At 38.1% G+C, this 15,068-nt stretch overlaps 3 protein-coding genes across 6 annotated transcripts; 2 read left to right on the top strand and 1 right to left on the bottom strand.

Annotated features, from left to right (window-relative positions):
* Nucleotides 1-38: 38 nt before the first annotated feature.
* Nucleotides 39-1,919, bottom strand: LOC127450465 (protein SGT1 homolog). The gene has a single exon (XM_051714592.1). It carries the CDS (start codon nucleotides 1,779-1,781, stop codon nucleotides 807-809), a length of 975 nt encoding a protein of 324 aa, XP_051570552.1. The 5' UTR covers nucleotides 1,782-1,919; the 3' UTR covers nucleotides 39-806.
* An 83-nt stretch (nucleotides 1,920-2,002) lies between these two features.
* thoc6 (THO complex 6) lies at nucleotides 2,003-9,347 on the top strand. The gene is made up of 13 exons (XM_051714593.1): nucleotides 2,003-2,231; nucleotides 2,451-2,542; nucleotides 3,335-3,399; nucleotides 3,617-3,720; nucleotides 4,833-4,870; nucleotides 5,425-5,473; nucleotides 5,611-5,682; nucleotides 5,973-6,075; nucleotides 6,194-6,243; nucleotides 6,372-6,434; nucleotides 6,678-6,788; nucleotides 6,926-7,054; nucleotides 9,148-9,347. The coding sequence occupies exons 1-13, from the start codon at nucleotides 2,217-2,219 to the stop codon at nucleotides 9,226-9,228; spliced, it is 972 nt and encodes a 323-aa protein (XP_051570553.1). The 5' UTR covers nucleotides 2,003-2,216; the 3' UTR covers nucleotides 9,229-9,347.
* A 127-nt stretch (nucleotides 9,348-9,474) lies between these two features.
* Nucleotides 9,475-15,032, top strand: si:dkey-16l2.16 (ras-related protein Rab-35). Of its 4 annotated transcripts, none has more exons than XM_051714603.1 (7): nucleotides 9,475-9,883; nucleotides 10,926-11,775; nucleotides 13,130-13,180; nucleotides 13,358-13,481; nucleotides 13,604-13,728; nucleotides 13,945-14,069; nucleotides 14,336-15,032. In XM_051714603.1, exons 2-7 carry the CDS (start codon nucleotides 11,712-11,714, stop codon nucleotides 14,483-14,485), a joined length of 639 nt encoding a protein of 212 aa, XP_051570563.1. In that variant the 5' UTR covers nucleotides 9,475-9,883; nucleotides 10,926-11,711; the 3' UTR covers nucleotides 14,486-15,032. The 4 variants fall into 4 exon arrangements, with proteins under 4 accessions (XP_051570563.1, XP_051570565.1, XP_051570564.1 ...); XM_051714605.1 differs by lacking the exon at nucleotides 9,475-9,883 and adding an exon at nucleotides 9,926-10,074; XM_051714604.1 differs by lacking the exon at nucleotides 9,475-9,883 and adding an exon at nucleotides 9,947-10,092.
* Nucleotides 15,033-15,068: the final 36 nt, after the last annotated feature.

Genomic DNA, 15,068 nt, shown 5'->3' with positions numbered 1-15,068 from the left:
CATAATTTCTGCCAAAATACCGGTTACAACGTTATGATAACACTGAGGAAACTTAAGCCACCACATTAAAAAGGAAATTAAATGGCATCCTCTTACACTGTTTGAAGGGGAGACCATACCATGTTTTTACCGCTGTGATAACTGTAGGAACTATGGTAACCATGTTCAGGGGTTTTCAAACTGATCACATTTAGCGGTCCTTGGCATCAAAAAGTTTGAAAATCCCTGACCATGTTTACTCTTTAGCAGTCTGCCTTTTTATTTTTGAGAGAGACCCAGAGACATTTATTTACACCAATATCATATACAGGAAAGCATGTCCCCTCAAGAACATCAAAACAGAACAGCACATCAGAACAGTTTGTCGAAATTAATTTTGAGGCACAGACATTTCAAAGGTGGAGACCTAACATACTCTAGCTCACAAAAGTAAAGAACATTCATCAGTGAGGCCAAAGAGATTTTATAGTAAAGATGCTCAACAGTTGTTTTGTTTAAATGAGATGCTAATTTACAGAGAATGCAACTTGAAGACTGCTGAAACATGCATGAAGAAAAAGAAATATGGGAAGATGCTTTTAAAATGTAATTGGCTAGTTTCGTGAATCCAGACTAAGACTAATCTTAGACTCGAGAACTCTTAAAAATAGAAAAGTCTAGAGTTGAACTATGCTGTAGTCCAAGAATAATTCTGAGTCTGTAAAAGTGGCGTAATGTGAAGGAGGCAGAATGGACCAAATGAAGAGGAGTATTAGGACTTAAATCTGATCATGGTAGTGTGCACAATGTCATCATCTTTCTTCCCCTCAATACTTCTTCCACTCTACATCATCAGGTGGGTTCATATCCACTTTCCTTTTGCCAACATCTGTCCAATTAGTGCTGAGGACAGTGCCTCCTGATTCCATAAAGGACTTGTTCATTGCCCGCTTGACCTCGTCCGAGCCATCTGAGTAGATCTGCTGGAACAGCTTGTTGAGTGCAGCATCTCCCTCCAGATTCTCACTTTTTTCCTCCTCCTTGATTTCACCCACCACCTTGTCCCAATTGCGTGTGTAGTGGGAAGATGATGGGTATTGGTTGGGAGTGAAGTGCTTGATGTTGGGCAGTGTGCCGCCTCCTTCCAGTTTTTCCCACCGAATGGCTTCAGTCTTCTTCATCTTTATCTCTATCTTGGTTGAAAGAATCTTGTAAGAGCTCTGTCCTGGGACCACAGGATGCAGAAGATGGACCTTTAGGTTGTAATCTTCTCCTGATGGAAGCTTCACCACAGCTGTAAGCTCCCTCTCACCAAAAGTAACAGCCACATCTTCCTCCTTGGTGTTTTTCACCATTATGGTCACTGCGACTTGCGATTCTGTCTGGTACCAGTCATGTTTGACATGCAGGCTGGTTGTTTCCTGCAAATTTGAGGTTCCACTTTGACAGTGTGTTGCCACTTTCTCCTCACAGTGCTGGATCCATGTTTGCAAGATTTCACTGGAACCACCCAGCTCTTTTCCAGCTGTGAAGGCCTGATGTGCAGCAATGAAGTTATTTAGGTGATACTCTGCAACTCCTGTTCTTAAGAAGGCCAGTGCCAGACCTGGCTGCAGCTGCTGGGCTTTCTTGGCATCATCAATTGCTCTGTTGTAGTCTTTCAGTTGTATATAGGCGTAAGCTCGCTGGCAGAGCCATTTCGCATTATCAGATCTCTCTTTCAAAGCTTCATTTAGCTCCTCAAGAGCTCTCTGTGGATCCTCGTCGATGAAACTGTCACTGAAACTCCTGCTGGAAGCCATGGCTCCTCTCTCAGTACTTTCACTTTGAAGCTCTAGAGAGTTCGGAAACAGATTGAGACGCTAACGCTCCTAGCGGAAGTTGTGCATTGCGTCATATTTACGCGACGGCGTTTGAATAAGCGGCATTCGAGGAGTCGTGTCTAGAAGGTAACCGCCTGGTTGCCTAAAGTCTCGCGAGAGCCGCATGCGACGTTCACACACTGTTTATTTTGAGTCCTACACAAACCCTATACCTACCAATAACCTAACCACTACCGCTTTATCTTACCCTAAACCTAACATTAGTAACAGCGAATGAGACTCTCGCGAGAATTACGTTGCCGCGGTGTTACCTTCAAGACACGACCCAGCATTGGTAACAACAACACGAGAAGCTTTTGTATGAAAACTCGTTTTCCAGTTTAGATTGATCAGCGTATCATCAACTCCTGGGAGATGGGTCCCGTCGAGGTAATTGATATATTCAGTCTAATTTTCCTCCTGTGTAACTGCTGGAGTGCTGGCACAAATTAGGTAGTATAATCATGCCTTGCTTTACTGCATAATATTCTGACCAATTTTCAGAACTGGCTCATGCATTTTTGGTGTCCCTGCAACGAGTGCATATTTGCACTTGAATTCGCAACATTTTGTCAGCAGTGTTCTTGACACGTGGTTATTTCTCCCCAGCTCCTGCATATGTCCGTGTTCTCTCAGAGTTTCTCTCCCTGTGGCCGTTTCCTTGCAGCGGGTAATAACTATGGAGAGATCGCATTGTTCAGGTGAGATAGCAGATTAAATGCTTTCTAACAACAGAGAGTACTTTGGGTGGTGTGAGCCTTTAGACCGCTTCTTGTTTGTTGTATGCTGACATACCTATGTAAGCAGCTTCTTAAAGGGATAGTTCACCCATAAATGAAAATTCTCTCATGATTTTACTCATCCTGATGCCATCCCAGATGTGTATGACTTTCTTTCTTCTGCACAACACAAACGAAGATTTTTAGAAGAATATCTTAGCTCTTTTGGTTCACTCAATGCAAGTGAATGGTGGCCAAAACATTGAAGTTCCAAAAAGCACATAAAGGCAACATAAAAGTAATCTATATGACTCAAGTTTAAATTTTTGGGTGAACTATTCGGTAACACTTTACAATAAGGTTCCATTTGTAAACAATATTAGTCAACATGAAATAACAATGAGCAATACTTTTACAGCATTTATTAATCTTTATTAATCATATACTAATACATTTTTAAAAGTTGTATTTATTAACATTAGTTAATGCATGAACTAACAATGAACAGTTGTATGTTTATTAACTAAAATTAACAAAGATTAATAAATGCTGTAAAAAATATATTGTTAATAGTTTGTTCATGATACCAAATGATACCCATGGTCCATAATTCATTAACTCAATGTTAACAAATGGAACCTCACTGTTAAGTGTTACCAACTATTCCAACAAGTCATCTGTGAAGACCCTGCGATATGCAACCCCTTTTGTGGGTGTTGAAGTTGTTTGGCTGGTGTAAAAGTGTTGTTTTAGGAATTGCTCCTCCTCTTGCAGTCTTTCAGCAGCACTGAGCCCAGATGCATCAGAGGAGGGTCAGAAGCCTATCCTTAACTTCACTGGTTAGACTCCGAATTTATTGATCACAAATAATAATTGTTTTAGCTTTACAAAATATTGCCTGTATTATCTAGTCTAACATCTCACAAACAATATCTGGAGAGATTAAGTTCAAAGAACACTATCTTTTGTTTTCTTTCCTTATTTGAAACATCAATATTACATTGATGACAACTGAAAGGGGTTTTCACTGTACTTTTATTTTTTGTCCCACATCAGCTCATGGTGGTTCAGTATTCTCTCTTCTTTCCACGGACACTCATCTTCTGAGTACTGGGAATGGAGAGATCAGTGCCTGGTGTTGGGAAGAGCTCATCAAAAAAGTATGTTGTCCAGTAAATGTTCATGGATGTGTATTGGTTTGGTTAAGCTATTTAATGGCATGTAAATTTTTACTTGGTCTATGAACTTAAAGAATTTAAAATTGCTCTGCATGTACAGTTGTGCTCAAAAGTTAGTATACCCTGGCAGAAATTGTGAAATTTTGGTATAGATTTTGAAAATATGACGGTGTGGTTGTTTCAAGAAGCACAATACGATGATACTTGAACAAAAATGAGCTGCATGGTCGAGTTGCCAGAAAGAAGCCAATGCCACAAAAAGCCCGGTTACAATATGCCCGACAACACCTTGACATGCCTCACAGCTTCTGGCACACTGTAGTGTGGAGTGACGAGACCAAAATAGAGCTTTATGGTCACAACCATAAGCGCTATGTTTGGAGAGGGGTCAACAAGTATTGTGCTCCTTGAAACAACCACACAGTCTTTTTCCAGAGCAGCCTGTATTTCTCCTGAGGTTACCTGTATGTTTTTCTTTGTATCCCGAACAATTCTTCTGACAGTTGTGGCTGAAATCTTTCTTGGTCTACCTGACCTTGGCTTGGTATCAAGAGATCCCCGAATTTTCCACTTCTTAATAAATGATTGAACAGTACTGACTGGCATTTTCAAGGCTTTGGATATCTTTTTATATCCTTTTCAATCTTTATAAAGTTCCATTACCTTGTTACGCAGGTCTTTTGACAGTTCTTTTCTGCTCCCCATGGCTCAGTATCTAGCCTGCTCAGTGCATCCACAACTATTTATACACAGACACTAATTGCAATTTAAAAAGCTACAGGTGTGGGAAATTAACCTTTAATTGCCATTTAAACCAGTGTGTGTGTCACCTTGTGTGTCTGTAACAAGGCCAAACATTCAAGGGTATGTAAACTTTTGATCAGGGCCATTTGGGTGATTTCTGTTATCATTATGATTTAAAAGGAGCCAAACAACTATGTGACAATAAATGGCTTCATATGATCACTAACCTTAAATAAAAGACAGTTTTTTTTGCATGATCAGTCATATTTTCAAAATCAATGCCAAAATTTCACAATTTCTGCCAGGGTATGCAAACTTTTTAGCACAACTGTATATCTATGTCCCCACAGAATACCAAAGCTGCATGGACAAGGAAACCCAATTACGAGTGAGAGACTGTCCATAATTTTATCTTTCTGACTGACATATAGCGTGTACATTCTGATGATAACAATGTACCCTTTTCACAGACTGTGGTGACGCTTTTCTGCCTTATTTAGCTGTGTAAATCTTGCTAACTTTTTTATATTTGCAATATTTCAATTATTTCATGTAAATGCATAACATAATACTTTGTATAATAGTACCCTGGAATTAGTTTTAAAAAACGAATTACTACAGATGTGATGAGGTTTCTAAATCAGCTGCTGAGAGAGTGTCAGAAAATTTGTCATTTCTCTTCTGACTGTAGTAATCCATCTATTTTTTTTCTTAATTTGGAAAGTTGTGAAAATGTAATAGTGGCCTTTTTCTTTTGATGTTGGAGCAAATGGGTATGCAAACATTATATTTGGCAGTTTACCCTTGCAATCATTTACTTCTGTGTTTGAAAACCCAGAAGTGTGAAAAGGGTCCATATAGTGATTGCTCACATTATGGTCTTCAACATTGTGTTGTAACTAAATGCGACCTCAAATGTTTTTGAAATGTCATTCCATGCAGGACTAGTCTTGAAATTCCAGAGATCAATGCAATGATCATTAATCCAAAGGTTTGTAGTTGATAAACATTCATCCATCCATCCTATACTTATATGTGTTATATTATTGTGTGTGTGTGTGTGTGTGTGTGTGTGTGTGTGTGTCTATATATCTCTGTCTATCAATTTGATGCCTGTTGTTTCCCCAGGACAACAGCTTGATAGTTGGAGGGGGTGACAATAACATTCACATCATGGACATGGAGAGCGGTATCTTCAAGGTCGGAACAAACTCAAGTAATCATTTACATTGACCTGCATTACAGACAGCTATGACCATGTTTCACTTTTTTGGTATTCGTAATGCAATGAAGAGATGATCCGCACTCCGATGATAAACTACTGTTGTTTTTATTACATTACTTTTTAGGGGAATGGACTTTTTTGGTATAAAATATCAAAAATAAATTACATATAAATAAATAAATAAATAAATAATAAACATAAAATAAATTACAACACATTAGAATGGCACTAATGTTGCTCCCTTGTGTTTTGTTTTGCTCTGCAGTCTGTACTGAAGGGCCACACGGACTATATACACTGTCTGTCCTTTAGAGAGAGGGAAGGAGAGATACTCTCTGGTGGGGAGGATGGTGCTGTGAGGATATGGGGTCAGTGAATTGCACACAAGTGTTTCTACCATGTTTCTGTTCTCTTCACTGATCTTTAGAGAGAATGAAACAAAGAACAGATTTTTTTTTTTTAATGATTATATTCTCCTTCCCCCAGACTGTCGGACAAAACAGCCAGTTCACTGTATTGAAGTTTTCAAATATATGGTAAGACCAGAATAGACACTCATCTTAAAAAGCTAAACAAAGTAATGTTAGCAGAAAATACAACACTGAAAATCCCACTCTCTCTTGCTTTCACTTATTCTGGAATGCTTATATTTATTCTGGGTTAGGAATGTGCACGCCCCCAGTTTGGAAAGTGGATTAGCTGTCTTGCTACAGACTGTGATTGGATGGTAAGTTGGCATTGTTGTTTGATTGGTCGGCAGAGACAGTGGAACTATGCTTTTTATTTATTCTTGTTTATTTTGTATCTAACGTCTCTGCATTTTTTTCTGTGTTGTAAAATTCTTGTTTTGAAATACCTCAGTTACAATCTGCCTGGTTTGAATGGTCAACTGCTCCTCTGGAATGCCCCTCTATGTATGTAATGGCATAATACTCCTATTGTTATGAAATGTTATCTGTTTCCTCTTTAGCTCTGTGGTGGAGGCCCATCGCTGTCTTTATGGCACCTTCGTTCCATGTCCCCCACCTCTGTCTTCCCTCTGTCTGGCTGTCAAAGGGAAGCTGTCTTTTACCAGGACCTGGTGAGAGGAACTTTTTAAATGTAATATGTGGTTATAAAGGAGTAGTTTATCTATTGAAAGTAGAGCGTATTGAATGACTATAATATTTTTGTTTGCATGTGTGTGGCTATTTATTAGGTCATTTTGTTTGTTTTTAGATCTTGTCGGTAGGTGAGGGTCCATATGTGTCCCATTGTTTGCATGGAGGGACATTGAAAGCTCAGATTCCCTGCACTCCTCCTTCACTCAACACACTGGCTCTCAATCTCAAAAACACTGAACACAGGGTGGGTGCATCTAGTAGGTTCTCGTTAATAACCTTAATACATGAACCATTAATGGAATATTCCTGGTTCAATACAAGTTAAGCTCAATCGACAGCATTTGTGGCATAATGTTGATTACCACAAAAAAAAAAAAAGAACGATTTTGAATCCTATCTCCTTAAAAAAAAAAAAAAAAAAAAAAAAAAATCAAGGTTCCAGTGAGGCATTTACAATGGAAGTAAATGGGGCCAATTGTTGGATGGTTTAAAGGCAGAAATGTGAAGCTTATAATTTTATAAAAGCACTTACATTAATTCTTCTGTTAAACTTGTGTATTATTTGAGCTGTAAAGTTGTTGAAATTGTAGTTTATATGGTCATTTTAGGGTTTGTGATGTTACATATACATTGGCAATTAAGTTGTAAAATTGCATATAACTTTACACAGAAAAGGTTAATAAGCTATTTTTATCACACTAAAATCATGTTAACATGCATATATTTTACATCTCGTGGCTATACTGTTGAAACAGAGTGTTTTAACATTTATTCACTGGCCCCATTCACTTCCATTGTAAGTGCCTCACTGTAACCAGAGACTATTTAGCAGAGACGGGCCACTTCTATTAAAATTAATGGGAGAAATTGGAACATCCAACCAAGGAGCTCTAAGCGCCAATGATCAACGGATGTAGAAAGGAAGTCCTGCCTTACAGGTAAAAAAGCCAATCACCTTTTAGATACAGACGTAGCCTGTCAATCAACTCAAGAAAGCGCATGCACATTAGCTATACAAACTGGGAAAATTGCGTTTTTTAGTGTAATATGAGGTAAAGCACAATTTATGATACCAGTTTTGTCCGATTTTACTAACCAACCATTTTTTAGATTTCGATGTTCCCCCACTCAAGTAGATTGGAGCTGCACTGGCATGACTGGAAATAGCCTCCTGAGAGCATTTCAAAGATGGCCGACAGTGGACTGTCTTATAATTATAATTATAATTTTCTTTATTTATCACACATTATACATTTGCACATATACGGTGAAATTCTTCTTTTTCACGTATCCCAGCTAGGCTGGGGTCAGAGTGCAGGGTCAGCCATGATACGGCGCCCCTGGAGCAGATAGGGTTAAGGGCCTTGCTCAAGGGCCCAACAGTGGCATCTTGGCGGTGCTGGGGCTTGACCTTCTGATCAGTAACCCAGAGCCTTAACCGCTGAGCTACCACTGCCACTGCCATTACCACATCACTTGCTAGAAAGACTTTGCTGTTACTCACTGTAAACTTTTTTTTTTTAAAGAAAATTAATTTTTGTTGTAATCAACATTGTTACAAATGCTGTCGATTGAGCTTAACTTGTACTGAACCCAGAATATTCCTTTAATAGCAGGTACTGTCAATCACAACAATGGCAACAGAACTAATGCACCCAGTTAAAGGAATATTCTGGGTTCAATACAAATTTAGCTCAGTTGACAGCAATTTTGGCATAACATTGATTACTACAAAAAGTAATTTCGACTCGTCCCTCCATTTCTTTAAGAAATCAAAAATCGAGGTTCCAGTGAGGCACTTACAATGGAAATAAATGTGTCCAATTTTTGGAGGGTTTCAAGGCAGAAATGTGAAGCTTATAATTTTGTAAAAGCACTTGCATTAATTCTTCTGTTAAAACTCATGTATTATTTGAGCTGTAAAGTTGCTTTAATAGTCATTTTTACAGTCGTTTTAGGGTTTGTTGACATTACATCATCATGGTAACAAAGTTGTAAGATAGGTTATAACTTTACACAGAAAAGGTTAGGAAGTAATTTTATCACACTTAAATCATGTTTACACACATATCCTTTATGCCTTGTGGCTAAACGTTTGAAAAAGTATTTTAATGTACATAAATTGGCCCCCATTCACTTCCATTGTAAGTGCCTCACTACAGCCTTGATTTTTGCTTTTTTAAAGAAAACGATAACCGAGTTGAAATAAAATGTTTGTGTTAATCAACATTATGCCACAAATGCTGTCGATTGAGCTTAACTTGTACTGAACCCGGAATATTCTTTGAAGTTTTGTAAATGCAGTAATTGTAACTTTAATCCATATTCATCTTCCAGGTTATGACAGTAGGGGGCAGCAGTCACCATATTGATGTGTTCACCAACTTCAGTTACAGAGCCTTTTCTCTGTCATTCTAAACACGCACACCAACGCAACTGTGTTTCCCAGTGAATTTAAATGAGAATAGTAGAAGGCAGTTAAACCATGTATTTTTATTTTTTTTATTTTTGTTTAATAAACTGTTTTGATTTTTCAATTGTTTTGAATATGTCTCTTTTGCCTGTGTGAACACTGAATCATGCATTGTAACTTGGAAAGGCCTTTAGGGTTATTTTTACTATTCAGTTTGAAATAAAAGCTGTGTATCAAAAGTGAGCTGCCTTCCTAGGCAGCATGTTTACAGGCTTCTAATTCGAGAAGACTCGGACCTATGCACCAGCTGCTATGCATCAGCAGGCAGCTTACTAGGTTAAGAGACACGGTCACAAATGTGTGTGAGAGGAGATGAAAATCTCAGCAGCAACAGGAGTGGCATGAGGGAAGAGGAGGAGACACGGAGCGCCTCAGACACATGATGAGGATGAGAGTGACTCAACATTCAGGTGCGACGGCCTTAGATGGGCGGATCTGATCCCTGCGGCTGCTTGGACACTGTTCGAACTTCTCCTAACAACACTGGATTCCAGGATCCTGCTGTAGGATAGACCGGCACCGACTAACCAGCCCGGAGGGAACTTGAGCCAAGTCTTCCGTATTTTTCCCACCGAGTGCTCGGGAGATATGTGGTTTAATGTGAGCTTCCTCTTTACTCCGAGTTTGATCTTATTATCTCATGAGCATGTGGCAAGAGCATCTGCGGCTAGTTAAGTAGCTAGCCTAGCTGCGTTTCAAAACAACAAAATGTTGGCTGCGGAATGAGTTGAGTAATGGACAGAAGGGGTCGGGAACTGAAGATACAAATTAAGGCGATAGTTCAACTCGAGGTTTGCATGTTTTTACAGGTGTGCCCTGTTTGATCTTTTCACGTGACTGTAGGAGAGTTTCTAGGGGAAAGTGTGCTTGGACATTTGATTATTACTATAAAGTCACAAGCTAGTTTATCCAAAATGTAGTCAGTTTATAATCACCCTTAAACACAGCGAGGATTTTCGTTTTATTATTATTTTCTCTTGTTTTGAGTGGTGCTTCTAGATTGGTGAGTAAACTAAGACTTAATTAAACTGCGGTCGAGAGCTCAGAATAGTTTCCATTTTATTTCTCACGCAGTTAGCCTATATTAAGGACTTTAGCTTAAAATTGTATTTCTCTTCGAAGCAGACCTGAGGCTAGGTGTGTCATTCACTTCAACCTTGTTTTGTGCTATAATGGTCACATGGGCTTAGATGTCAATAGTGCTTAACCTACTGCCTTCATTTAACACGAAAACTACGTTTTAATGTTAGTTTTTGAGAAACGCATATGCCCTTTTCGCGACAGTACTGTAGTTCAGGAAAAACACGTCCCTTCCTGTTTTCGTGGAAAATGTTGGCCGTTTACTGTGTGTGCAGCTTTGTCTTGACTCAGAATTGGTCCAGTTTCTTTTTAATATTCTGTCCTTTGTTGTTGCTTCAAATGAAAAGGGCAAGGTGTGTGTACATATTTCCCGACCTCCTTCCTTAAACCCACGCGCAAAGACGATACATGTGGTCTCTAGTTGGACAGGGAGAGAGTGGGGTTGGTATTTCAGAGGGAAGCTATATTTAGTGCCACAGCTGTTGATGCTGGTAATGGGTTGTCTGACGAAATTAGAACAAAATGCATAAGTAATAATACCTGTCTATTCCGCTTTTTACAGGATTAAGGCTTAAATCAAGAACCAGAGGACTGACAGTGATATATATATCTCACTTTGCTGTGAACCTACATTCCATCAGTTACATGGAGTAACACTTTTCTCCAAAGTGAGGGAAACTACCAGTCCATGCATGCACGCATTGCATAGCTGTCAGAATGGGATTATTGTGACCGAGATGCCATCCACATATCTGAGAAATCAAGATTTGGACACAACAACTTGTATCTCCAACAAACCACATGACTCAGCATTACTAAATAACTTAAGTGCTCTCTTTATAATCTCAGTCATTTAATACTACACCACAACAATGTGGTAATCTGTTTACACTAGAGGGCCAATCGATGAAGAGTACGTTTCAAATAGATTTTAACCATAGATTCCTATTGTGGGCAAAAGCAATGGAAATACAGCTGGAAATGAACATAGGGTTTTAAGATGAACTAGTAATTATTGCACTATTGAGAGTGTAAATGCAGCACAGGCAATGCCATGTCTATGGAACGCAGAATTCAACTGTGATTAATAAAGGGGAATGCACTGGAATCAGCTGGCAGCAGTAAGCTGGCTGTGAGGAACATCGTTGGTGCTGATGCTTCAGTTCAAGCTTGATTCTGAGGAAAACTGGAAAGACAATAATGTGATGCTTGCAGTATTTCACCCAAAACACTCAGCACTGAATCTCCTGGCACTTTAAGACATTTTACAAGTGATACTGAGGAGCTGAAAGCTGTTAAACTTGTTTCATGAGGACACATTTTCATAGACAATTTGAACAGACGGGAAATGACAGGAATGGCGGGAAAAGACTACCATCATCTCTTCAAGCTGCTCATCATTGGTGACTCCAGTCAGTACTTTTTGTGGTTTTCATACATTTGCTCACAAATTATGCTCGTTCAAGTTCTACCATGTGACCTCATCAATAGAAATCTAATGCCTGCTTCCCTAATCTGCCAGAATACTCTGAACAGAATCCCCTTTATTTTCTCAACAATAAGTATAACCATGTGAATCTTTAGCACCATGGCCAATGCTAGGAATGTTTTAGAATTAATTTTGGTGCAGTTACTGGAGCATTGTTGTGCAACTGCGCATTAACCACGAAGTGGAAAGCTGAAATGAAACTATTATGTGTAAAGGCAGTCCGGATCCCCTTATGAATTAGTCATTTTAGTGAGTTCAGGAGTACTCACTTGGGTAAGATTGATTGTGGAAGATTGATGAACCTTATCAGAAGTTTGGGTTAGTATTTTGTTATGTGAGATTTCTTGCTATGTTGTTTTGGATGGTGAAAGATAGTTTGCCCCTTGCCAACCTTTATACCTAACTCGATGTAAATTTAATGTAAACCTTTCTCCATCCTCAGGGGATGGGGTCTTTTATGTTGTATATTTAGTTAATATTTAATTGCCCCTGTATCTTATGGTTATGGTGCAGATGGACAATATAAGATATTTATTAGTGCTGTTGTATCCACACTGTTATCAAAGTTCTTTAATGTCTATCTTTAAAGGAATGTTCTGGGTTCAATAAAAGTTAAGCTCAATTGACAGTATTGGTGGCATAATGTTGATAACAAAAAAATCAACTCATCCCTCATTTATTAACAAAATCAAATAAAGCACAAATCGTGGTTACAGTAAGGGGCTTACAGTGGAAGTGAAATGTTCAAATTCACATTGTTTGAAAATTATAGCCACAAGAAGTAAACATTGTACAAGTTAATATGACTTTAGTGTGATAAAATCACACACTTACCTTATTTGTATACAGTTCTATCCGAAATTAAAACTTTGGTATCATAACAATGTAACATTGGTAATTACATTTATACATTTTTTTTATGATTTTAAAAATTTTACTGTGCTAAAATTATGTTAACGTGTATAATGTTTACGGCTTGTGACTAAACTTAAAACAGTGTGTATTTTAATGTTGGAAGGGCTCTATTCACTTATATTGTGCCTTCCTGTAACTGCGATTTTTGCTTTTTTTAAATCAACGAGGGACAAGTTGAGCAACATTATGCTACATATGCTATTCCTTTAATATTTGCATTGCTTTGTTATTGTGTTTAGCCGAATGGTCAGCAAAGAGAATAAGAAGAATAACCATCATGTTTAATTAGAAATTATAAACTGAGATTGTAAACACATTACAGCTCACAGTTAAACAAATGCTACACCGACTCTCTGTTGCAGATGTAGGGAAAAGCAGTTTGCTTCTACGATTTGCAGACAATTCATTCTCTGGTGAGTCTGCTTGACACAGACTGTGTCTCTGTGTGTTTGTGCATGTGAGAGAAAATGTGGCAAGCTGTAAATACACAACCTAATTCACTGTGCTCTCGTGTGCAAGACAGAAAGATGCACGAGTGTAGGTTTGTGTTCATGAAGATGATAACTGTGTAACTTTCATGATCTTTATAGGCAGTTATATAACCACTATTGGAGTTGACTTTAAGATCCGGACAGTGGAGATTGATGGAGAAAGAGTGAAACTCCAGATCTGGGACACTGCAGGGCAGGAAAGGTTCAGAACCATCACTTCTACGTAAGACTAACACATGTCAAACATACTGTTCATTAATGATTGTATCAACCGTCAACATGTGTTTTTTCTGTCTTGCTATCTTTTCCTCACTTGTTCACTGTCATCTCTGTTGGGCTTTCTAGGTATTACAGAAACACACATGGTGTCATCATTGTTTACGATGTCACAAACCCTGAATCCTTCGTCAATGTGAAACGATGGTTAAATGAAATCTCACAGAACTGTGACAATGTCTGCAAAATCTTAGGTAGGTTTGCCTTTGAATTTGTACTTTTTGCGATAAAAGGAAAGGATATGAAACCATCCCAGTAACCAAACTTGTTTCAGTTCTATCTGCATCAGCTCTTTGTATTATGCATTGTGATATGAAAAGAGAGATTTTGATTGTATATTCTGAATTTAGTTGTAGTATTGAAGGTTTACATGTAATTTCCCTCTGACACTATCCCTTGATTGTTTCCAGTGGGAAACAAGAATGATGACCCTTCTAAAAAGCTTGTGGACAGCCAAGATGCTCAGCGCTTTGGAGAGTCAGTTGGTGTAAGGTTATATGAGACAAGTGCTAAAGAGAATATCAACGTAGAGGAGGTGAGATTTGTTTTCTGTACTGTGACATCTAAAAATATATATATATTGTGCATCTGTGAGCTTAACAATATTGGGAATTTCAGTACAACGAATTGGTGTAATTGCTTATTATTATTATTATTATTATTATTATTATTGAATTAATATAGAAATAAGGTTAAGTCAACCAGAAGATACATTTTATCTTTCAATGCACTTTGATATGTTTTTTACATATAGAATTTCTATGGTCATATATTATTTTGTAAATTCCATTTTCTTTGCAGATGTTCATGGCCTTCACCCACATGGTCCTTCGGGCGAAGAAACACAGCCAGAGTCGAGCGGAAAGAGAGAGGGAGAGAGAAAAGGACACTGTTCATATCAATTCCCACAGGGACAGAGAGAGGAGGAAGAAAGGGAAGAAATGCTGCTAGAGATGCAGATGGAAAGAGGGACAAATAAAACACCTTTGCAACTTCGCTCACAGTTTGCAGCTCAGAAGGATGAAACAAAGTTTTTTTATGTTAACATTGCAGTTAGATAAAGACAAGAGGATAGAAACTAATCCGCTATTAAGTGCCGAACATTACTTCAGCGTCTGGTTTACACAGGTGTTTATTAATGTGATTTTTTTTAAAAGGGGAATTTACTGGCATAGTATTACACTGGCATCAGCAGTCTGGTCAAGGAAAGACACTGTTCACAATACTGGTGTAATGTGTTCCACTGTTATTAGTGAGACAAAATGTTTCTTGTTGGATTAAAATGGAGTCGGTATATATAAGAATGTATGCAAATAATAAATTAGCAATAAAACATGACTTTGCCACAACAATATTCATTTCTAACATCTTGCAATTGTGAAAGTGGCATGGCATGCTTTCTCCTACTTACACTCTGTAGTAAACCTGTGATAAAATATGTTTCTCAGTCAGTTATTTTTGGATTTGCCTAACTAAATAAATGGTTTCTTTAAATTGTTTCATGACCACTGTTCTCAAGCTGAATCATGTTTTT

This window comes from Myxocyprinus asiaticus, chromosome 13 (assembly GCF_019703515.2).
Source record: "Myxocyprinus asiaticus isolate MX2 ecotype Aquarium Trade chromosome 13, UBuf_Myxa_2, whole genome shotgun sequence".
Taxonomy (NCBI): domain Eukaryota; kingdom Metazoa; phylum Chordata; class Actinopteri; order Cypriniformes; family Catostomidae; genus Myxocyprinus; species Myxocyprinus asiaticus.
Note: the sequence above shows the minus strand (reverse complement) of the source record. Positions and strands in the feature narration are given on the sequence as shown.